General features: G+C 47.2%; 1 protein-coding gene across 2 annotated transcripts in view; it reads left to right on the top strand.

Annotated features, from left to right (window-relative positions):
- Positions 1 to 23,502, top strand: part of KIF1B (kinesin family member 1B) — a gene marked incomplete at both ends in the record, with an annotated part of 150,533 nt that extends 127,031 nt beyond the window's left edge. For both annotated transcript variants that reach the window (XM_080692231.1, XM_080692232.1), the window contains 11 exons: positions 9,537 to 9,651; positions 10,708 to 10,841; positions 11,735 to 11,796; positions 13,953 to 14,098; positions 15,114 to 15,353; positions 16,896 to 16,967; positions 18,269 to 18,390; positions 20,998 to 21,147; positions 22,277 to 22,469; positions 22,661 to 22,779; positions 23,460 to 23,502. In XM_080692231.1, coding sequence (XP_080548357.1) covers positions 9,537 to 9,651; positions 10,708 to 10,841; positions 11,735 to 11,796; positions 13,953 to 14,098; positions 15,114 to 15,353; positions 16,896 to 16,967; positions 18,269 to 18,390; positions 20,998 to 21,147; positions 22,277 to 22,469; positions 22,661 to 22,779; positions 23,460 to 23,502 — 1,396 coding nt within the window. The remainder of the gene's footprint in view (positions 1 to 9,536; positions 9,652 to 10,707; positions 10,842 to 11,734; positions 11,797 to 13,952; positions 14,099 to 15,113; positions 15,354 to 16,895; positions 16,968 to 18,268; positions 18,391 to 20,997; positions 21,148 to 22,276; positions 22,470 to 22,660; positions 22,780 to 23,459) is intronic.
- Between the last annotated feature and the right edge of the window lie 458 nt (positions 23,503 to 23,960).

Genomic DNA, 23,960 nt, shown 5'->3' on the forward strand with positions numbered 1-23,960 from the left:
TGCACACGACCACTTCCCTCAAGGCGGCAGGAATCCACAAGGCTTGCTTCCTGCGCTAGACGTTTGCAGCCTGCATTCATCTAGCATTCACCACGGCGTTTCCTTGTGACTGTGAAACGTGTATGAACGTGACTTGTCCAGCAGCAGGTCGGGTGACATAGGACATGAAGTTAGCTTTGTCAGAAGCAGCTCCTCTTGGATAAGAGAAGCCTAGCATCAGAAATCAGAGCTAATCAGAAAAGTTGGCTGCCGGGCGTGCATTTGGGAGGCTGAGACCGGAGAATCGCGGTTCACAGACAGACTCAGCTACTTAACGAGGCCTCCGCAACTTAGTGAGACCCTGTTTCAAAATAAAGAATAAAGCCGGGCATGGAGGCGCACGCTTGTAATTCCAGCATTCGGGAGGCTGAGACAGGAGGATCTCGGTTCACAGCCAGCCTCAGCTACTTAGTGAGGCCCTCTGTAACTCAGTGAGACCCAGTTTCAAAATAAAGAATAAAAAATAGGGCAGGGGGTGTAGCTTGGAGATCAAATGCCCCTGGGTTCCATCCCCAGACCCGCAAAAAAAAAAATAAATAAAAAAAAAGAATAAAAAAACAGGGGAGTGAATGTAGCTTGGAGGTCAAATGCCCCATGGGTACCATCTCCAGACCCGCAAAAAAAAAAAAAAAAAAAATTGGCTAAGCGTGGCATGGTGGTACACACTCACTTGAAATTCCAGAATTTGGGAGGCTGAGACAGGAGGATCACAGGTTCACAACCAGCCTCAGCTACATAGTGAAGCCCTCTGCAATTTAGTGAGACCCTTTTTCAAAATAAATAAAATGCCGGGCATGGTGGTGCACGCTTGTAATCCCAGCATTTTGGAGGCTGAGACAGGAGTATCGCAGCTCACAGACAACCTCAGCTACTACTTAGGCCCTTTGCAACTCAGTGAGACCTTGTTTTAAAATAAAGAACAAAAAAATCTGGCTGGGAGTGTAGCTTAGAGGTAGAATGCCCCTGGATTCACCCCCTTACCGCAAAAAAAAAAAAAATAAATAAATAAATAAATAAATAAATAAATAAATACTAAAAAGTTGGCTGAAGTCAAGAAAAATGAAAAGAGCCAGGCATGGTGGCGCACACTTATAATCCCAACACTTGGGAGGCTGAGACAGGAGGATTGCGCAGATTCGAAGCCAACCTCAGGTACTTAGGCCCTGTTTCCAAATAAAATATAAAATAGGTCTGAGAGTATAGCCTGGTGTAGAAAGCCCCTGGGTTCCATCCCCAGTACCACACACACAAATAAAAGAATAATGAAAGACATTTTATTTTAATTGAATCCACGTATGTGTATGGTCATTTTCTGTAGGGCCAAAAGACCTTTCCTTTCTTTTTATCTTTTTTTTTTTTTTTTTTTTTTTTCCGGTACTGGGAATGGAACCCAGGGGCATTCTACCTCCGAGCCACACCCCCAGCCCTATTTTTTATTCCTTACCTGAAAACAGGGTCCACTGAGTTGCAAAGGGCCTCACTAAGTAGCTGAGGCTGTCTGCGAACCACAATCCTCTTGTCTCAGCCTCCCAAATGCTGGCATTACAAGTGTGCGGCACCGCACCCATCTTTCTTTTCTTTAATTATAGGGTGATTTATTAAAATTTTTATTGTCTTTTTTGCAAAGCCATACCCATAAATATTTATTATTTTTTTTTATTTTTTGGTGGTACTGGGGGTGGAACCCAGGGGCTTTCTACCTCCGGGCTACACTCCCAGACCTATTTTATATTTTATTTGGAAACAAGGTGTCACTAAATTGCTGAGAATCTTACTAAGTAGCTGAGGCTTTACCATGTACAGTACTAATACTGAAAGTGTTATAAATACAGGTGGTCTCAGCCAGGTACAGTAGCACTTACCTTAACTTAGTGAGACCATGTTTCAAAATAAAAATAAAAGCCAGATGTGGTGGCACACACTTATCATCCCAGTACTTGGGAGGCCAAGAAAGAAGGATCACAGGTTCACAGCCAACCTTAGCTACTTAAGCAAGCGCGCGTGCACACACACGCGTGCGCACACACACGCAGGTGGTCTTCACATTCCCTTTTCCTTAATTGAAAGTTTCAGGAGAAAGACCCAATCATTGTAAGCCCTGTATCAAACTGTGTCCCAGGGACTGATTGTTAATTTTCTGTTCACTTCAGTTCGCATGGTTTATCAGCAAATTCGTCTTTTATATATATATATATATATATATATATATATTTTTTTTTTTTGCTTCTCTTTCTCTGTCTCTTTTTCCTTTGGTTGCTGCACTAACAAAAACCTTTTCTATGTTTTTGCAGGCTCTTTCTTGATAAGGATATGCCTAGGTATTTTGTTTGCTTTTTTGGAACATAAATAGTTTATTAGAATGCTTCTGTCCTGTGTTTCTTTGTAATTTCGTGGTTTGTTCCATGTAAACCTTAGCTGTACCTAGGATAGAGCAAGATCTGATCCTGTACCCAGTAACCATCCTCAGCACCCTAGGTTTTTCCATTGTGTATACTTGTGTATTCATATATAACTTCTTTAAAAATTTTTAGACTTAGCCAGGCGTGGTGGCGCACGCTTGTAATCCCCGCGCTTGGGAGGCGGAGACAGGAGGATCGCGCAGGTTCGAAGCCAGCCGTGCTGGCGTAAGAGACCCTGTTTCAAAAATATAAAATAGGTCTGGGAGTGTAGCCCGGAGGTAGAACCCCAGGACCACCAAAAAGAAATTTAGAGCCTTCTAAATTATTTTCTCATTTCATTTACTAAACACCCCCCATTGTTTTCATATGGCCTTCAGGTTACCCTCTTCTACATTACACAGTTGGACCCCTCATTCACGTGGACTCTCAGGCTTTGTGCTCGGTTCTCTTTTGTCTCTCCCTCCATCTCTGAACAGCTTGAAAGGCTTATTGCTCTAATAGAGCCTTACAAAACTCTCACTTTCTTCGTTGTTTTGTCCTGTGTGGTAGTAGAGACTGACTTGGCTATTTGCGTAGCCTGGTCTACGAGAAGAAATGTTTTATATATTGTCGAACATTTCTCTTTTTCTTCTCAGGGGTCCTTGTCTTTTTATCTGTTTATTTTCTTCATTTGGAATAGAAAAAATATCTTTGCTTGGTAACGAAGAAAGTTATTCCCTATCTCTACCTTTATTTATTTGACTTAGGAAAGAAAACAAAAGGAAGTAATATATATAACAATGTAACCTGAAACATTATTTGGCTGATGTTATAGATATGAATTTGTATATTTATTTATTTTGCTATGCTATGCTGGGATCAAACCCAGGACCTTGCACATATTGGGGAAGCCCTCTGCTGCTGAGCTATGCTGCCATCTCCAAATTCAAAAACTAATCTGGATTCTATGCACCTCAATTTCAGAGATTCTCCTAGTGAACTAAAGAGGGTCCATTAAGCTGGATGTGATGGCACACTTCTGTAATCACAAATACTTGAGAGGCTGAGACAGGAAGATCACAGGTTCCAGGTCAGGTTTAGCAGTGTAGTAAGACTCCCAGGAACCTAGCGAGACCCTGTTTCAAAACAAAAAATAGTAGTCTAGGGCATGGTGGGGCACGGTTGTGATCCCAGCATTCGGGAGGCTGAGACGGGAAGATCGCAGTTTGAGGACAGCCTCAGCTATTTAGTGAGGCCTTTGCAACTCAGTGAGACACTGTTTCAGAATAAAAAATAAAAAAAACTGGGTGTGGTGGCCCACGCTTGTAATCCCTGCATTTGGGAGGCAGAGACAGGAGAATCACACAGGTTCAAAGCCGGCCTCACTGGCTTAAGAGACCCTGTTTCCAAATAAAAAATATAAAATAGGGCTGGGAGTGTACCCCAGAGGTAGAAGGGTTCTATCCCCAGTACCACCCCCCCCAAAAAAAAATAAAAAGAATAAAAATAAGGCTGGGGATGTGGCTCGGAGGTAGAATGCCCCTGGGTTCCATACACAGTACTGCAATAAATAAATAAATAAATAAATAAATAAATAAATAAGCCGGTGCCAGGCGTGGTGGCGCATGCTTGTAATTCCCCCGCTTGGGAGGCGGAGACAGGAGGATCGCCCAGGTTCGAAGCCAGCCTCTCTGGTTTAAGAGACCCTGTTTCCTGCCAGGCGTGGTGGCGCACGCTTGTAATCCATGCGCTTGGGAGGCTGAAACAGGAAGATCGCACGGGTTCGAAGCCAGCCTCAGCTACTTAGGCTCTCAGCAACTTAGTGAGACCCTGTTTCCAAATAAAATATTAAAAAGGTCTGGGAGTATAGCCCACAGGTAGAAAGCCTCTGGGTTCCACCCCCTGTACCACAAAAAAAAAAAAAAAAACTGTTAAGAGACCCTGTTTCCAAATAAAAATATAAAAAACAGGTGTCTGGGAGTGTAGCCCAGAGGTAGAAGGGTTTCCAGGAACCCCAGTACTGCCAATAAATATATATATTTAAAGCCGGGTGTGGTGGCGCACACCTGTAATCCCAGTACTTGGGAGGCTGAGACAGGAGGATCAAAGGTTTTCAGCCACCCTCAGCTACTCAGGTTCTCCACAACTTAGTGAGACCCTCTTTCCAAATAAAGAGTAAAAAATAGCCTGGGAGTGTATCTTAGAGGTAGAATGGTTCTGAGCTCAATCCCCAATACCACAATGCATAAATAAATAAATAAATTAATTAATTAATTAATAAGACCGGGGGTGTGTAGTTCAGAGGTTCAATACCATGCATTCAGTTCTTAGTACCACATTAAAAAAAAAAAAAAAAAAAAAGAGTGTCCATCAGGGCCTGGGTTAGAGCACTTGCTGAGAATACATGAGGCACTGGTTTCAATCTCCAGTACCAAAAAAATAAGAGGTCCAGTGAATGTGACCGTAATATAAATGTTTATTTATTTTCCAGTGTTGGGAGTCAAACCCAGGACTAATGAATGCTCAGCAAATGCTCTGCTACTGAGCTGTGTCCTTGGCCCAGGAGTTGGTTTTTAAATTGCTCATGATTAATAAATCCACATGAATATAGGTGCCTTCAGCAGTCACCGCAAGAGCTGTTTTTCCTCTGAAGTTGCTGTTGATTGGGAAACGCAGAGAAATTCATCTGGAATCATTTTCAGACCACACAGGAGACCTTGGCTCAGCCCTGTGCTGTGTGTTTGTGGTACCTGAATTGAACCCAGGAGGCTTCCACCCCCAAGATACACCCCAGCCCTATTTGTTTTTATTCGTTATTTTGAAAGGGGACTCACTGAGTTGCAGAGAGCCTCACTCAGTAAATGAGGCCGGCCACAACCTGTGGTCCACCTGGCCAGCCTCCAGGGACCGGGATTGCAAGCGCGCGTCACCACACCTGGCTTCTCACGCAAGTTTGTTTGAATTGACACTGTGCACCAGTCTTGGGCATGTTTCTTATAGTTGCGTCAAGAATTGGCACCAGCCAGGCGTGGCGGTGCACACTTAGAATCCTAGTACTTGGGAGGCGGAGACGGGAGGAACACAGGCTCACAGCCAGCTTCCACTACTTAATGAGACCCGGTTTCAAAATCAAGAACGGGTCAGGCATGGCGGTGCACGCTTGTAATCCCCCCATTTGGGAGGCAGAGACCAGAGGATCCCAGTTCATGGACAGCCTGAGCTATTTAGTGAGGCTCCTCGCAACTCAGACCCTGTTTCAAAAAATGTAAAAATGTAAAGACTAAAAAATAGGACCGAGGGTGTAGTGCGGAGGTAGCATTCCCCTGGGTTTCATCCTCAGTACTGCAAAATAATAATAATAATAATAATAATAATAATAATAATAATAATAAACAATAATAATAAAGAATAAGCCGAGCGTAGTGGCGCACGCTTGTAATCCAGCATTCCGGAGGCTGAGACAGGAGGACTGTGGTTTGTGATCAGCCTCAGCTACTTAGTGAGGCCTTCCACAATTTAGTGAGAACCTGTTTCAAAATAAAGAATAAAAAATAGGGCAGGGAGTGTAGCTTGGAGGTCAAATGCTTCTGGGGTTCAATCCTGAGTTACACACACACACACACACACACACACACACACACACACACACACACACAGATTCTGTTTTTTCTGTGAGTGAAATTTTCACTTAGGTTAAAGCAAAAACAAACAGAAAAGGCTGGATGTGGCAGCGCACGCTTGTAATCCCAGCATTCAGGAGGCTGAGACAGGAGGATCCGGATTCGAGGACAGCCTCAGCTATTTAGTGAGGCCCTTTGCAACTCAGTGAAACCCTGTTTCAAAATAATAAAATATAGGGCTGGGGGTGTGGCTTGGAGGTAAAATGCCCCTGGTTCCATCCCCAGTACTGCAAAAGAAAAGAAATAAAAAACAGTGAACAGAAAGCAGATATGTGAAGCAGCATTCCTACACAGGTTCCGAACCTGGCCCTGGCCAGGCATGGTGGCGCACGCCTGTAATCCAGCATTTGGAATACTAAGATCGGAGGATCGCGGTTCGCGGACAGCCCCGACTACTTAATGAGGCCCTTCACAACTCAGTGAGACCCTGTTTCAAAATAAAGAATAAAAAATAGGGCAAGGGTGTAGCTCAGAGGTAGAATGTCCCTGGGTTCCATCCCCAGACCCACAAAAAATCAACAAGAAGAAAAAAAAAAACCTGGCCTCAGTTGAGAGGCTCCTACAGCCTCTGGAGTGGTCCCAGGAGGCGCTTATTCAGGCCCTGGAGCGCAAAGAATCCATCGCCAAGTAGAGGCGGCAGTGGAGGGTTTCTGTCAGCGTCCCCACTGTAGGAAGCAGGGCCCTTTCACTCAGCACGGGCAGCATGCAGCCCACAGTCTGCCATCCCAGGGACCTTGGTAAAGCAAGAACACGATAAGTGGGCAGCTGTCGGGGGAGAGGAGTCTGCCAGGGTGTGGATATTATCACCCAGTATTAGAACGTGCCTTCAACCAGATTAAAATGGCGGTGTGATCTGAGCAGGGCTGTGGAGGCACGCAGGGCTTTCTGCTGGCCTGGAGCTGTGCAAAGGCCCGTGTTGCCGCCATTTCTGTTGCTGGGCGCCTTACGTGGTGACTTGTACCTTGGTCTTGCTAGTTGTTTCTGTACTCCTCCGATGTCTCTGTAGAGACTCTTCATGACTCATACTTCCTGTTTCAGAAGCTAGATATTTGAGAAAGAATCAAGTTCTGGAAGAGGATTTACAGTAGAAGCAATGACAAAGTCATGCCACTGCTTTAGAGATTGAGCCAGGAGGATCGCAGGTTCAAAACCAGCCTCAACAATGTAATGAGACTCTCAGCAACCTAGTGAGACCCTGTTTTGTTTTATTTTATTTTTCTGTGGTACTGGGAACCCAGTGGCTTTTCTACCTCTAGGCTATACTCCTAGTCCTATTTTATATTTTATTTGGAAACAGGGTCTCACTAAGTTGCTGAGAGCCTCACTCAGTAGCTGAGGCTGGCTTCGAACCTGTGTGATCCTCCTGTCTCAGCCTCCCAAGCCCTGGGATGACAAGTATGCACCACCATGCCGAGCTCTTGAGACCTTGTTTTAAAACAAAAATTAAGCCGGGCATGGTGGCACATGCTTGTAATCCCAGTACTTGGAAGGCTGAGATAGAAGGATCACAGGCTCGTGGACAGCCTCAGCTACTTAGTGAGGCCCTTTGCAACTCAATGAGTCCCTGTTTCCAAATAAAGAATAAAAAATAGGGCTGGGGTTGTAGCTCAGAAGTAGAATGCCCCTGGGTTCAATCTCCAGTACCACAAAAATAAATTCAGATGTGGTGGTGCACTTTTATAATTCCAGTACTTGAGAGACTGAGACAGGAGGATCGCAGGTTAGCAGGCAGCCTCAGCTACTTAGTTAGGCCCTTCCCCCAACTTAGTGAGACTCTGTTTTAAAAATAAAAAATACATCCGGGCCTGGTGGTGCACGCTCATAATCCCAGCACTTGGGGAGCTGAGATAAGAGGATCGCACAGGTTCAAAGCCAGCCTCAGCTACTTAGTGAGGCTCTCAGCAACTTAGTGAGACCCTGTTTCCAAATAAAATATAAAATAGGTCTGGAAGTGTAGCCCAAAGGTAGAAAAGTCCCTGGGTTCCACCTCTATAACCACAAAAGAAATAAAATACAAAATAGGGCTGAGGGTGTATCTCGGAGGTAGAATGCCCCTGGATTTAATTCCCAGTTCCACAAAATAAATAAATAATAAAATAGGGCTGGGAGTGTAGCTCAAAGAAATGCCCCTGGGTTCAGCCCCCAGTACCATAAAAAAATATTTGGAATAATCACTCCTTTCACACAGGAACTTAGAAGATAAGGTGTAGTCAGGGAGCTTACTTCCAGAAATATTTTCATGTTCATTGTTTCTAGAGTCAGACGTATGGGAATGTGTTTAGAGAAACGATATGTTGCTAGTCCTCGGAAATCTAGAAAAGACAGAACTAGTGAGCACCATTTGAGAAGGAGTAAGGAAGAATGGAATGGCAGGGAACGGAGCGCGAGCACCCCAGATGAGTCGGTGGCTGTGTTCAGCCTGTGGAGAGTTAGTGGAGGACACAGCGTCCTCCAGGACGTGTGTCATGGTTCCCTGGGAAACCACGGAGCAGGGCCTGGCGTAGGCATGCAGCCCCAGGAACGCAGTGACTCCCGAGGGTACCCTGAGCTGGAAGGCCGGCTACCAGCCTGTCTCTGTGGCTCCGCCGGTAGAGAAGAATGATATTAGAACACCCTGAAACCCCAGTTTCTAGGCATCTATTCAGTTTAGCTTCTGGTTATTTCTTAGATATAAGATTGATTTTCAAATGGCTCTTCTGAAAACTAGCAAGTGGTAGTGGCTGATTGTGGTGGTACAAAATCAGCCGGCCGTGGTGGCGCACGCTTGTGATCCCCACGCTTGGGAGGCGGAGACAGGAGGATCGCGCAGGTTCGAAGCCAGCCGCGCTGGCATAAGAGACCCTGTTTCCAAATAAAAGATAAAATAGGTCTGGGAGTGTAGCCCGGAGGTAGAAGGGTTCCATACCCAGTACCACAAAAAAAAAAAAAAAAAAAAAAAAAATCATTCTCTTACTGAAGTATCAGCTCTTGTTCTTTTATTTAAAACAAGGCTTTTCATACTTAAAATCCTTCACCTGCTCCCAGGAGGTCTCCGGGCACATCTGTTACGTTCCCGTGGCTTAGCAGAGTGGATTGTGAAGATTCCGTCTCTGGTGATGGGAAGACTGGAGCTTGCCTATCACCGGATATTGACTACAGGAGAGCTTACTTACCTAGTCTTTCTTTTTTTTTTTAGATTCTGTTCATATCCACTTAATCTCATCTTAATCTCTTTGATTGCTCTCATGATTTTTATGTTCATAGGTGGAGAAAACGAAAAATGACCACAGCCTAGTGCCCCTAAAGGATGGGTGGGAGGAGGCCAGGTCCCTTCCGTCCTAGGGACGTGGGTTCCCGCTGTTCTTAGACTCTGGGTGGTGTTAAGATGGTCAGGGTCACGGACAGTGCCTGGACTGAGGGCCCTGCTCTTGTTTGACGCCTCCTGCCATTCTGACCCCAGGACCTTCTACCGGTTTGAGGCCGTGTGGGACAGCTCCCTCCACAACTCCCTTCTTCTGAACCGAGTGACGCCCTATGGAGAAAAGATCTACATGACCTTGTCAGCCTACCTGGAGGTGAGGAGACTCAGGGTCACAGCCAGCCCCGAGCATTGGGCACGTTACAGAGGAAGCAAGGAAGGTCTGATGTTTCATCCTCTTTTCTTCCTCCACATCTTTCAGTTGTTTATTTTATTATGCTTTACTGACCTGCTTGTGTTAGATTGTGTTTCTGGGCTCAGTTTAGTCTAAAGATCACAACTAGCCAGGCATGGTAGCACATACTTGTAATCGCAGTGTTTGGAAGGCTGAGACAGGAGGATCAAAGGTTTGAGGCCAGCTTCAGCAAGTGAGACTTTCATCAACCTAGCGAGACCCTGCTTCAAAATGAAAATAAAACAGGGCTGGAGGTATAGCTTGGAGAGAGAATGCCCCTGGGCTCAATCAACAGTACCCCCCACCAACACACACACACACACACACACACACACACACACACACACACCATGACTTTTTTTTTTTTTTTTTGCGGGTCTGAGGATGGAACCCAGTGGCATTCAACCTCCGAGCTACAGCCTCTGCCCTATTTTCTATTCTTTATTTTGAAACCGGGTCTCACTGAGTTGCAGAGGGCCTTGCTAAGTAGCTGAGGCTGTCCACGAACCACGATCCTCCGGTCTCAGCCTCCCAAATGCTGGGATTACAAGCATGCGCCACCACGCCCGGCTTTCACAACTTTTATAATGGCTTAAACATTAGTAGCCCAGGCACCGTTCTTTGAAGAACACATGACAGGAAACTGCACCTCTTGTTTTCCTGGTTGCAACAGATCTAGGAGGGTTTCAGCAGCAGAGCCCCTAGAGCCACCGGATCTGAGCCCAGACCCTGTACTGCTGGCTGAGCTCTGCCTGTGTCCTCGGACGAGCTCCCGGCGCCCCTGTTTTCTCATACGTTGAGCAGGAGTGATAGTGCCTTTATCCTCAGGGGATAAGGAGTACCACCTGACCCTGCACGCACAGCCTGTTGAGCTGACACCGTCCATCCCACGCGTAGGACTAGTTTCCACAGATTGCCGCGCAGCCCGCAGGGCGCTCTGCCTGCTCTCACTCAGCACGCGCTCTTGTCTGCCTGCAGCTGGATCATTGCATCCAGCCGGCCGTCATCACCAAGGATGTGTGCATGGTCTTCTACTCCCGCGATGCCAAGATCTCGCCCCCTCGATCTCTGCGCAGCCTCTTTGGCAGCGGCTACTCAAAGTCACCAGACTCGTAAGTTTTGAGACCATTTTACCTTTCAGTTTGTTTGCCCGGTACAACAGAATCGGCAGTCCTCAGGCACCCCTGGCTGGCCGTTTCGCGGTTTACAGCTTAAATGCCATCTGCGTACTGAGGGCTGGAGCGTAGTGACTCACACTCGGCGTTGAATAAAATGTTGATAGATGGCCGGGCGTGGTGGCGCACGCTTGTCATCCCCGCGCTTGGGAGGCAGAGACAGGAGGATCGCGCAGGTTCAAAAGCCAGCCGCGCGCGCTGGCTTAGGAGACCCTGTTTCCAAATAAAAATGTAAAAATAGGTCTGGAAGTGTAGCCCGGAGGTAGAAGGGCTTCCAGGAACCCCAGTGCCACACACACACACAAAAAAAAAAAAGTTGATAGGTGGACGAGTTAAGGAAGGAAGAATATAACGTTCTGAACACTTCCCGAACAGTTTTGCAGGAACTCAGTGTCATTATTACTATTTCTACCAGGTCACCATTAAGTTTTTCCTCTGTGTAAGATTATTACCTATGTTTAAACTATATGAAAATATTATCAAAAACTAGAGAGTATATACCTGTGCGTCACTTACCTTAAAGAAAAAATAATACCACTTTTATTGTAATACAACAGAAGATTCAGTGGTTTATCATCTTACTCATCCTCAAGAAATGGTAGAGGCCAAAAGATTGAGGTGAAAATAGTCTCCTCTAGGAAAAGATACTACTTTATACTATTAAAGTTTTGAATAAGGAAAACACAGTGACTGCTAAGAAATGTGTGTAATTATATTCGAGGTAGGTTGCAGTCCCTAGAAGAGATAATGTTTTAAGCAGACAGGATTGAGATTTTCCTATTTTTGTGCTATAAGAAATGAAGCGGTTATTCTACTTTATTTTCAAATAGCAACCGAGTCACTGGAATTTACGAACTCAGCCTATGCAAAATGGCAGACACAGGCAGTCCAGGTAAGCTCTTATGGAGATGGTAATTGTCTTTGGGGGCGGGGGGTCTGGGATGGAACCCAGGGGCATTCAACCTCCGAGCTACCTCCCCCTGCCCTATTTTTTATTCTTTATTTTGAAACCGGATCTCACTGAGTTGCAAGAGCCTCACTAAGTAGCTGAGGCTGTCCGTGAACTGCGATCCTCTGGTCTCAGCCTGCCGAATGCTGGGATTACAAGTGTGCACCACCATGTCTGGCTGAGATGGTAATTATCTTGTTATATTTCAAAATATTTCGAGCCAGGCATGGTGACACATGTCTGTAATCACAGTACTTAGGAGGCTGAGACAGGTTCCAGGACAGCCTCCAGTGAGACTCTCAGTGACCTAGCGAAACCCTATTTTTAAAACAAAAGATAAAAAAATGGTTGGAAGTAAGCCAGGCGTGGTGGTGCATGCTTGTAATCTCAGTACTTGGAAGGCTGAGACAAGAGGATCATAGGTTCAAAGCCACCCGCGGCAGTGTAGCGAGCCTCTCAGAAACCTAATGAGATCCTGTTTCCAAATAAAGAAATAAAATTGGGCTGGAGACATTGCTTGAAGGTAGAATGCCTCTAGGTTCTATCCCCGGTACCAAAAAAAAAAAAAAAAAAAAAAAATGGCTGGAGGTATAGCTTGGAGGTAGAATTATCTTGGGTTCAGTTCCCAGTAACACGCAAACAGAAATTACAAAAGACCTGGAGTCTATCTATATAGAGAGATATGAAATATTTTAGAAGCTGTATATATTTTCCAAGCCAGTTTTGTAGTGATGATGGTAATAATTATCTTTTTCAAAATCGAAACATTGTTTATGATACCTAATATGGATATATATACATATATATGTGTGTGTGTGTGTGTGTGTGTGTGTATTGGGGGGGTACTGGGAATGAAACCCAGGGGCTTTCTACCTCTGGGCTACACTCCCAGACCTATGTTATATTTTATTTGAAAACAGGGTTATTACTAAGATGCTGAGAGCCTCACTGAGTAGCTGAGGCTGGCTTCTAACCTGTGGGATCCTCCTATCTCAGCCTCCCAAGTGCGGGGATTACAAGGATGCGCCACCACCCCTGGCTTATGGTTATATAATTATATCAAATATAATAATGCTAGGCTATGAAATATGTAAAAACTTTGGAAGCTGGGTGTGGTGACACACGCTTATAATCCCAGCATTCGGAAGGATGAGACAGGAGGATCATGGTTCGCGGATAGCCTCAGCTACTTAGTGAGGCCCTTTGCAACTCAGTGAGACCCTGTTTCAAAATAAAGAATAAAAAATGGGGCAGGGAGTGTAGCTCGGAGGTAGAATGTCCCTGGGTTCAATTGCCAGTACCACAAAACACATTTTTTCAGAAGGGCTAGGGTGCAGCTTAGTGGTAGGATGCTCCTCTTGTATGTCCAACACCTGGCTTTGATACTCAGTATCACGGACAACAAAAAGTTCAGTGAATTGCTTTGAGAGAAAGGTCTGAATTTTTATTAATTAAAAAATAATCCGGGCATAGGCCAGGTATGGTGGCACACACTTGTAATCCCAGCATTCAGGAGGCTGAGACCGGAGGATTGTGGTTCGTGGACAGTCTCAGCTACTTAGTGAGGCCCTGTTTCAAAATAAAGAATCAAAAATAGGGCAGAGGGTGTAGCTCACAGGTCGAATGCCCCTGGGTTCCATCCCCAGACCCGCAAAAAAAAAAAAAAAAAAAAAAGTCTGGGCCTGATGGCATTGTTATAATCCTAGTACTTGGGAGGCTGAGACTGGAGAATTGAAGGTTTGAGGACAGCCTCAGCAAGTAGTGAGACTCTCATCAACCTAGGAGACCCTGTTTCAAAATAAAAATAAAATTGGGCTGGATGTGTAGCAAGACAAAACTCATAGGTCTTGAGATAAAACCTGAGTTATCCTGTAAAAGAACATGCATGAGGGTTTAATCCATGGGTTTAATCTCCAGCACTGGAGTTTACTCTCTAGCACTATAAACAACAACAGTTGTTTAATATCCAGTGTTTAATCTCCAGCACTGTAAACAACAGTGATAATAATAATTATTATTATTATTAATTAGAATTCATTTTGACCGAAAATTGGAGTTGAATTTTTCTGTGGAGAAAACAGTGTTCCTTCTTGTCTTAGGCATGCAGAGGAGGAGGAGAAAAGTCTTGGACACCTCAGTGGCTTATGTGCGAGGGGAAGAGAACCTAGCAGGCTGGCGGCCTCGTGGGGACAGCCTCATCCTCGAGCACCAGTGGGAGCTGGAGAAACTGGAGCTGCTGCATGAGGTACGGGGCGGGGCGGGCCAGCACCGGGGCTGAGCCCGATCCCAGCCTCGCCTCCGCCTGCCTTAGCAACTGTGCTTTTCAGTTTTCTTTGATGATGAAGGCAGAATATTGCTTATTAAGATCTTTTTTGAGCCAAACATGGTGGTGCACGCCTGTCATCCCAGTACTTGGGAGGCTGAGACAAGAGGATCACAGGTTTGCAGCCAGCCTCAGCTACTTATTGAGACCCTGTTTCAAAATAAAGAATAAAAGCCGGGCGTGGTGACGCACCCTTGTCATCCTAGCATTTGGGAGGCGGAGACCAGAGGATCGCGATTCGCAGACAGCCTCAGCTACTTACTTACTGAGGCCCTCCACAACTTACAGACGCTGTTTCAAGATAAAGAATAAAAAAAATAGGGCAGGGGGTGTAGCTCGGCGATTGAATGCCCCTGGGTTCCATCCCCAGGCCCGCAAAAAATTAAACAAAAATAAAGAATTAAAAAATAGGGCCAGGTGTGGTGACGCACACTTGTAATCCCAGCATTTCGGAGGTTGAGACCAGAGGATCATGGTTCACAGCCTCAGCTACTTAGTGAGGCACTCCATAACTTAGACCCTGTTTCAAAGTAAAAAACAGGGCAGGGGGTATAGCTCAGAGATTGAATGCCCCTGGGTTTCCTCCCCAGACCCACCAAAAAAGAAAAAATAGGGCTGGAGATGTACCTCAGAGATAGAATGCCACTGGGTTCAATCCCTAGTACCTCAAAAAAAATCTTTTTTTGTTTTGATTTTATTTTTGTGGTACTAGAAATTGAACACAAGGACATTCTGCCTCCAAGCAACACCCCCAGCTCTATTTTATTTTTTATTTTGAAACAAGGTGTTACTAAGTTGCTGAGGCTGATCTCGAACCTGCAACCCTCCTGTCTCAGCCTCCCATATACTGGGATTACAGGAATGCCACCACGCCCAGCACTTATTAAGATCTCAATGAGTTTTGTATTTGCTGAAGCAATAGTGTTGATCTTTTCAGGTGGAGAAAACTCGCCACTTCCTCCTGCTGCGTGAAAGACTTGGTGACAGCGTCCCCAAGTCCATGAGTGACTCGTTGTCCCCCAGCCTCAGCAGTGGGACCCTCAGCACCTCCACCAGCATCTCCTCTCAGATCTCAACCACCACCTTTGAAAGTGCCATCACACCCAGTGAGAGCAGCGGCTACGACTCGGCGGACATCGAGAGCCTGGTGGACCGCGAGAAGGAGCTGGCTACCAAGGTGCGCTCCCCGCCCCGGGCTCACAGCCAGTTACTTCTTTCTTTTGAGCGCCATTTGTTCAAGGCCTGTGCTAACACTGTGCGTACACAAGTAATAAGACTCAATTCCTGACCTTGCGCTTAAGGCCCTGGGTAATAGACATTCTTGGAGGCGTGTCGCACAGATGGAGCTCATGAACCAGCCTTGCAGGGATACCCAGCAAGCAGGGAGCTAGAGGTGTCCTGCGTGGCCAGCCTTGGGTGTTCACGGAGGACAAGAGGACCGTAGGTGGGGGGGTCCTCTGTGTGGCACAAGAGTGGCGAGTGGATCCTGGGACTGGCAGCCGGGACTTTTTCTGTTGGGGGTTCTTTAGTGTTTTGTTTGTTTGTTTTTCGGGTCTGGGGATGGAACCCAGGGGCATTCGACCTCTGAGCCACACCTCCTGCCCTATTTTTTATTCTTTATTTTGAAACAGGGTCTCACTAAGTTGTGGAGGGCCTCACTAAGTAGCTGAGGCTGTCCATGATCCTCCAGTCTCAGCCTCCCGAATGCTGGGATGACAAGCGTGCGCCACCACGCCCGGCTCCTTTAGTGGGTTTTGTTTGTTTTTTTCAGTGCTGGCGATCAAACCCAGGGTTTTATGCATGCTAGGCAACTGTTCTACAACTGCGCTACATCCCAGCCCAATGTAGAAATACTGTAAACACTATGTGTTTTAGAGAGATTTCTCTAGCTGCAATAAAGAGGATGAATTTATAGCCAGGCATGGGTGCACCCCTGTAATCCCAGTATTTGAGAAGCCGAGACAGGAGGATTGCAGGTTTGAAGTCAGCCTCAGCAACTTAGGCTCTCAACAATTCAGGGAAACCTTATTCCTAAATAAAAAATAAAATAGGGCTAGTATAGCCCAGAGGTAGAAGGCCCCAGTACACAAAAAAATAAAGAGGATGAGTTTGTGAAAGAAAGATGGAGGAAGGAAGAACTCTTCCAGTGAGAAACGATGAAGGCTTTTTGACGAGGATGAAAAGGAAAGGGACCCCGTGGGCATGGTGGGAGGAAGGAGGGCTGCGGGGCTCCCAGGCGCACAGGTGCCGGGTGCCTGGCTCAGAAAGGAATACAGAAGGGAAAAGGGTTTGAGGTTTTTTGTTTGTTTGTTTTATTTTCTTTTTCTCGGTACTAGGGGGATGGAACCCAGGGGCATTCTATCTCTGAGCTACACCTCCAGCCCCGTTTTTATCCTTTACTTTTGAAACAGAGTCTCATTGAGTTGCAAAAGGCCTCAGTAAGTAGCTGAGGTTGTCCTTGAACCCAGATCCTCCTGTCTCAGCCTCCCGAATGCTGGGATGACAAGCGTGCGCCACCGCGCTTAACGAGAATGACTCTTCAAATCCATTTACTCTGTCGTCTTCTTAGAAACATACTGGACTCCCCTGCCGTATGCCTAATTTCTGGACCCGTTTGGGTGACACGGGGTTTTAGTCACATCATGTCCCTCCTGCCTTGCATCCAGGCCTCCTCCAGCCTTGAAAGTCTTCCATCCAACACGCTCTTCTCTCTCTCTAGTGCCTGCAGCTTCTCACCCACACGTTCAACCGAGAGTTCAACCAGGTGCACGGCAGCATCAGCGACTGCAAGGTGAGCCCGGTGAGGCCGTGGCGGCCAGTTTCTCCACGGCAGCCCTGACTTCTGGTCCCAGCTCTGCTGCTTCTGTGTGGCTGGAGATGGGCATAGCGCTGTGTTTGGAGGTGTGCGGCCTTCTGCCCTGGTGTTTGTTCTGGTTTCCGAGGTCAGAACACTGGCTCCTGAGGAGAGCGGGTCTCTGTGAGAGTGGTATCAGGTGGGAGCATTTTGGCTTCTCCCTGAATCCTGGGGAGGAGAACCTCCTGGGGGGAAGTGTTGGTGTATGGCAGGGCACGAGGCCGTCAGAGGCCGTCGCTGCGTTGAGCTCAGTGGGAGAGCGGCCGTGCTGCCCACCCTGCCTGGTCAGCTGGACCTTCCTGCAGTGTTCGGCCCAGCTCTGTCCTGCCCAGGCCGCACGCCTGCTGCCCCCTAGCCTGGAAGCCTCCCTCCAGCTCCCGTGCTTGGGTCCGGCGTCTCTCCAGTTCTGCCGCTCTGGCACTACCAACTTGGAGTGCTCTCCCTGACCCCGCCTGCAAGTGACGGCGCCCGGAAACTTCTATCCCTCGCGTTATTTGCTGTTTAGTACTCACTACCATTTGGTGCCTTTAAAAGTATGTGTCCAGTGGTTCCTTGTATGTCTTTCCCACTGAAATGTAAGTTTCAGGAGAGCAGGGCCTCTGCCATATTCTTAGCACAGTGCTGGCATGTGGTAGGTGCTTGGCATTTCATGCTTGGGATGTGAATGTCAGAGGCCACAGCGATGTAAAGAGCCGTTTTGCCTCTTTCGTAAGTGTCCTTTACTTTTACCGTGTGCTAGAATTTGAACCCAGGGCCTCGTTCACGCACGCCAGACAAGAGGATCTACCACTGAGCTGCACCCCCAGGCACTCCCCAGTTTTTGTTGTTGTTTCTGTGGGGATGGAATCCAGGCCTTTGCATGTATTACACGACTGTTCTGCTGCTGAGACACACCTCCCCACCATTTTATCTTTTTCTGAACGCCTCTGCTGGCCTGGAACTTGTGATCCTCCTGCCTGAGCCTCCCAAGTACTTAGGATTTCCAGCATGCACCACCTCGCCCAGCAGGAGGCTGGCTTGTCCCTCCCTCCCTCCCTCCCTCTCTGATTGAACTCAGGGGGGCTCTAACTGAGCTGCCCCAGCCTTTTTTTTTTTAAGACAGAATCTTGGTTCCCAAGCTAGCCTCTGATTGTTGAGTGAGCTTCTGAAGCAGAAGCCGCGTGGAGTGGGCGCGCAAGTCGCACTCGCTGTGGGGCTGCTTTTGGCTGCACCTCACTGCTGTGTCCTTTGGCTTCCAGTTGTCAGATATATCGCCCATCGGACGGGATCCCTCTGTGTCCAGTTTCAGCAGCGCCACCCTCACTCCCTCCTCCACCTGCCCCTCTTTGGTAGACTCCAGGAGCAACTCCATGGATCAGAAGTAAGTGCCCAGTCCACAGGGAAGCCAGGCTCAGAACCGGGGAATGCCAGCCTTCTTGTCGCTCCGGTTCTCAGTGAGAGCACGCCGTCCCCTTAGGCAGCACTCAGAATGTGTTGGGGACGGTGTGTGTCTGTGTGTGTCTGTGTCTGTCTATCTGTCTCTCTGTCTGGCATGGGAGGTTGAACCCAGGGGTAATCTAGGTTCCTGCAAGCTACACTACTTCAGCCCTTTTTAAATTAAATTAAATTAAATTTTATTTGTGTGTTTGTGTGTGTGTCGGTCTGGTTGGCATGGGAGATTGAACTAAGGGGTAATCTATCTTCCTCTGAGCTACACTACCTCAGCCCTTTTTAAATTTAATGTGTGTGTGTGTGTGTGTGTGTGTGTGTGTGTTGTGTGTTGTGTGTTGTGTGTTACTGGGATTAAACCCAGAAGTATTCTACCTACAAGCTATACCCCTAGCTCAATTTTATTTCTTTTTTTTGTGGTACTGAGGTTCCTGGGAGCCCTTCTACCTCCAGGCTACACTCCCAGACCTATTTTTTTTTTTTTTGAAACAGGGTCTCTTAAGACAGCAAGGCTGGCTTCGAACCTGCGCAATCCCCCTGTCTCCACCTCCCAAGCGTGGGGATTACAAACGTGCGCCACCACGTCCGGCTTTTTTTTTCTTACCTCTGGGCTATACTCTCAGACCTGTAATTTATATTTTATTTGGAAACAGGGTCTCACTAAGTTTCGAGCCTCACTAAGTAGCTGATGTTGGCTTTGAACCTGTGTGCGATCCTGCTGTCTCAGCCTCCCAAGAGCAGGGATTACAAGCATGTGCCACCACGCCCGGCAATTTTATTTCTTTAAATTTAGAAACAGGGTCCCCCTAGAGAGCCTCACCAAGTTCCAAGGCTGACTTTGAACTTGTGATCCTCCTGTCTCAGTCTCCTAAGTACTGGAACTATAGGCATGTGCCCTGCACCCAGATAGATAGATAGATAGATAGATAGATAGATAGATAGAATGAATGTTTTGTTTTTGTTTTTTGTTGTACTGGGGGTGGAACCAGGGGCATTTTACCTCTGAGCTACACCTCCCAGCCCTATGTTTTAGTCTTTTATTTTTGAAACCGGGTCTCACTGAGTTGTGGAGGGCCTCACTAAGTAGCTGAGGCTGTTTGCAAACCGCGATCCTCCAGTCTCAGCCTCCCGAGTGCTGGGATTGCAAGCGTGCGCCGCACGCCCGGCTTTATATTTTGAAACAGTCTTGCTAAGGTGCCAAGGCTGGCCTCAAACCTGTGATTCTCTTGTCTTGGGCTCTCAAGCATTGCACTGGGTTTACAGGCGTGTGTTACCATGCCTGGCTCATTAACTTTTATTAAATTTGTGATTCTGTCAACCTTAAGATTATTTTATGTTCCACTAAAAAAGAAAAACCTAACTAAATTTGACATGGCATCAGTTTTAAAATATATCTCGATTTAAGGGTAGTTGCCGGGCATGGTGGCTCATGCTTGTAATCCCCACATTTGGGAGGCTGAGACAGTAGGATCATGGTTCACAGATAACCTCAGCTACTATACTGTTTAGTGAGGCCCTTCGCGACTCATTGAGACTCTGTTTCAAAATAAAAAATAGGGAGCCGGGCGTGGCGGCGCACGCTTGTAATCCCCGTGCTTGGGAGGCGGAGACAGGAGGATCGCGCAGGTTCGAAGCCAGCCGCGATGGCGTAAGAGACCCTGTTTCAAAAATATAAAATAGGTCTGGGAGTGTAGCCCGGAGGTAGAAGGGCTTCCAGGAACCCCAGTACCACCAAAAAAATAAAAAATTAAAAAATTAAAAATAGGGGTGGGGAGTTTAGCTCAGAGGTAGAATGCCCCTGGGTTCCAACCCCAGTACCACACACACAAAAAGATTTGGGGAGCTCCAGCTAGATGCGGTGGCACAGGATTGCACCCTCAGTGCCTGGGAGGCTGCGATAGGAGGATCACAGGCTTTTGGACAGCCCCAGCAAGTAGTGATATTCTCATCAACCTAGCAAGACCCCATTTCAAAATAAGAAATAAAATCAAGCTTGGAGTATAGCTCAAAGGTAGAATGCCTCTGGGTTCAATGCTTCTGGGTTTAGCCCCAGTACCACACACACACACACACACACACAAAAAAAAAAAAAAGAATCGGGGAGCTACAATCTTAGACCAAAAAAAAAAATGTAAAAAAAAAAAAAAAGATATGAGAATGGAACCCAGCAAGGGCCTCATGCATATTAAGCAAGAATAGGAGCCACACTTCAAGGACCACTGCCCCAGGATTGGCCACGGGACTAAAAAGAAACACAGAAGAGAATGAAGTTCGCACTCAGATGTTCAGGGGTCCTAGAATAGCCAGAGACACTGATGTGGGTCATCGGCGTCATTTTGTAACACTAGAAGGACTGCACTGGTGGGATTCAGAGTTGACTCTCTGATTCCCGCTCGTCTTCTCAGCTGAGCTCTCTGAGCCTGATCCTTGCAAGTGGTCCTTGGGATGGGGCATGTGTCCGCCTGGTGAGGTGGCTGTACCAGGCTGCCTTGACTGTATTGAAACTCTTACCCGTTTCTTCCTAACCTCTCTTTTAAAGGACCCCAGAAGCCAATTCTCGGGCCTCTAGTCCCTGCGCAGAATTTGAACAGTTTCAGATCATCCCAACCGTGGAGACACCCTATTTGGCCCGAGCAGGAAAAAATGAATTTCTCAATCTTGTTCCAGATATTGAAGAAATTAGACCAGGGTAAGTACTGGATCCATCAGAGACATAAGATATAAAAGAGAAATCAAGCCGGGCGTAGTGGTGCATGCTTGTAATCCCAGCATTGGGGAGGCTGAGACCAGAGGATCGTGGTTCTTGGACAGCCTCAGCTACTTAGGCCCTGTGCAACTCAGTGAGACCCTGTTTCAAAATAAAGAATAAAAAATAGGGCTAGGAGTATAGCTGAGGGGTAGAATGCCCCTGGGTTCCATCCCCAGTACTGCTAATAATAATAATAATAATAATAATAATAATAATAATAATAATAGTAATAATTAGCTCCCAGCTTGTGCACATGAGTCTGAGTATGTTGTGGTTTCACACACTGGGCTGTGTGTGCCCGCTGCCTCTCAGCAGGCATCTGCCTGGCACCGCACGCTCATGTGGCACTTTTTCACTTCTAATAAATTGCTTTGGCAGGTCAGAATCTAGGCCAAATAGATTGTCTGTTTTGCTGAATCTGGGAATTGCCAAAGGAGAGTATATTTTGATTGTCCTTAGTTTAGTTCATGATAGTTTTTGTTTTCTTTTTTTTTTCTTTTTTTTTTTTTTTTGGTTGTACTGGGGTTCCTGGAAGCCCTTCTACCTCCAGGCTACACTCCCAGACCTTCTCTATACTTTTTTTTATTTGGAAACAGGGTCTCTTAACCCAGCGAGGCTGGCTCCAAACCAGCGCGATCCTCCCGTCTCCACCTCTCAAGCGCGGGGATTACAAGCGTGCGCCACCACGCCCGGCTTGTTTTGCTTTCTTTTTGGGGATTGAAAACCAGGGGTGATCTAACATTGAATTGTATCGCCAGCCCTTTTTTTTTTTTTTGAGGTACTGGGGATGTAGCCCAGGGGCATTCTACCTCTGAGCTGCACCCCAACCCTATTTTTTTATTCTTTATTTTGAAACAGGGTCTCCCTGAGTTGCACAGGGCCTCACTAAGTAGCTGAGGCTGGCCGCGAACTGCAATGCTCCTGTCTCAGCCTCCCGAGTGCTGGGATTACTAGCATGCGCCACCATGGCTGGCCACCCCATCCTTCCTAATAGCTGTGTGCCATTGCAGCTGGCATACTGTCGTATTCTTTTTGTGAGAAACCAACATTTTTTATACTGTCTTCTCAGCTCAGTGGTCTCTAAGAAAGGATACCTGCATTTCAAGGAGCCATTTTCCAGCAGTTGGGCTAAACACTTTGTCGTGGTCCGTCGCCCTTATGTCTTCATCTACAACAGTGACAAGGACCCGGTGGAGCGTGGCGTCATCAACCTGTCCACGGCGCAGGTGGAGTACAGCGAGGACCAGCAGGCCATGGTGAAGGTCAGTGTTGCCGCCTGGCTGTCCAGCTCCGCTGGCCCTCGCTCTCACGTCCAAGTGTGTAGCGCGGGTCCTCTTCAGCCTTGGGCTCCTGGCACTGCTGTTGTGAGGCTCTGTGCGCTCCGTGAATGAGGCATGGCAGTCCCCGGTCCTTTCTGTGCAGTGAACTTCTTGTCTACCTGTGTTTCTTTCAGACACCTAACATCTTTGCCGTATGCACGAAGCACCGTGGGGTTCTTCTGCAGGCTCTCAATGACAAAGACATGAACGACTGGTTATATGCCTTCAACCCGCTCCTTGCTGGCACGATACGGTAAGAAGTTGTTTGTGGGTTTTTTGTTGTTGTTGTTGTTTTTGGTGTTAAGGATTGAACCCAAGGGCATTCTACTTCCAAGCTATACCCCCAGTCCTATTTTATTTTTTATTTTAAAACAGGGTCTCACTGAGTTGCTAAGGCGCCCTCAACCCTACAGTCCTCCTGTCTCAGCCTCCCCAGTACTGGGATCACAGTGGCACCGCCCCTCCTGGCTGCCTCTTTTCTTTCCTCTCTCCCTGGCCCGTAGCCTTAGAGATGTCAGCATGAATGGGAAAGGAAGCATCGTTCTGACGTGGTTGGAAGTAGAGGGAGACGGAGGGCAACGGGGCTGTGCAGGTGTGAGGCCTCTGCTTCCCCGTGAGGCATCCTCTTGTGTCCCGAGCCTCTCGGAAGCCCTGGTCACATGTGCATCAGCTGGTCGTTTGGTGTTTTGTTCCAAAGAGGTCTGGCGATGGGGTTGAGGGCACCAAGTGAAAAAAAGATTGTAAGGACCTTCTCGGACTCCCACCACTCAGCCCCGTGACTCAGCCGCAGGGCTTCAGAGGGGCTTGTGTCGCAGGGTCCCAGGCATGGGGGAGAATCACCTGCCATTTGTTTAAGACCCGAGAGACCTGGGCCTGTGAGGAGAGGGCCGCCGGGGTCCGGTTCTCTGATCCTGCTTCCCGTCTGTCCCACAGGTCGAAACTCTCCCGGCAATGCCCGAGCCAGCCGAAGTACTGAGCGACTGCTGAGGACTCCTCGCCCGAGAGATAAAGAAAGTGTTACCTGTCATCCTCTTTGTGACTCTTGACGGTTACTCTTGTGTGTGATCCTGTGGCGTAACTACTTTTCCTCACTTTTCTAGTTCCCCTCTTCCCCTCTTCATGGCTCTGTACTCTTCTTTTTTCTTGTGCTGAGAATCTTGTTAATAGCATGTGGCCTAACAAAAGGACAAAAGAATTAAAAATGACAGCAGCGCACACAGAACCCTGGGGGCCCGGGGCTCTCCCGGTTACATGTTGGCGTCTTTCAGCTCCTTTTTTGCAGTAAGGCCCCGCTGCGACCACCGCTGACGTCTGAGTATTGTCTTTGGATGCCTCTGTCTGTTGTTCAAAGATTTTCCTTTCTCTTTGTGATATCACTTTAATTTCTTGGGTGGCTTAGAGACTAAGGGAGAAGACATCTGGCTTTGTTAGTCC

This window comes from Muscardinus avellanarius (assembly GCF_963383645.1).
Source record: "Muscardinus avellanarius genome assembly, chromosome: 3".
NCBI classification, from domain to species: domain Eukaryota; kingdom Metazoa; phylum Chordata; class Mammalia; order Rodentia; family Gliridae; genus Muscardinus; species Muscardinus avellanarius.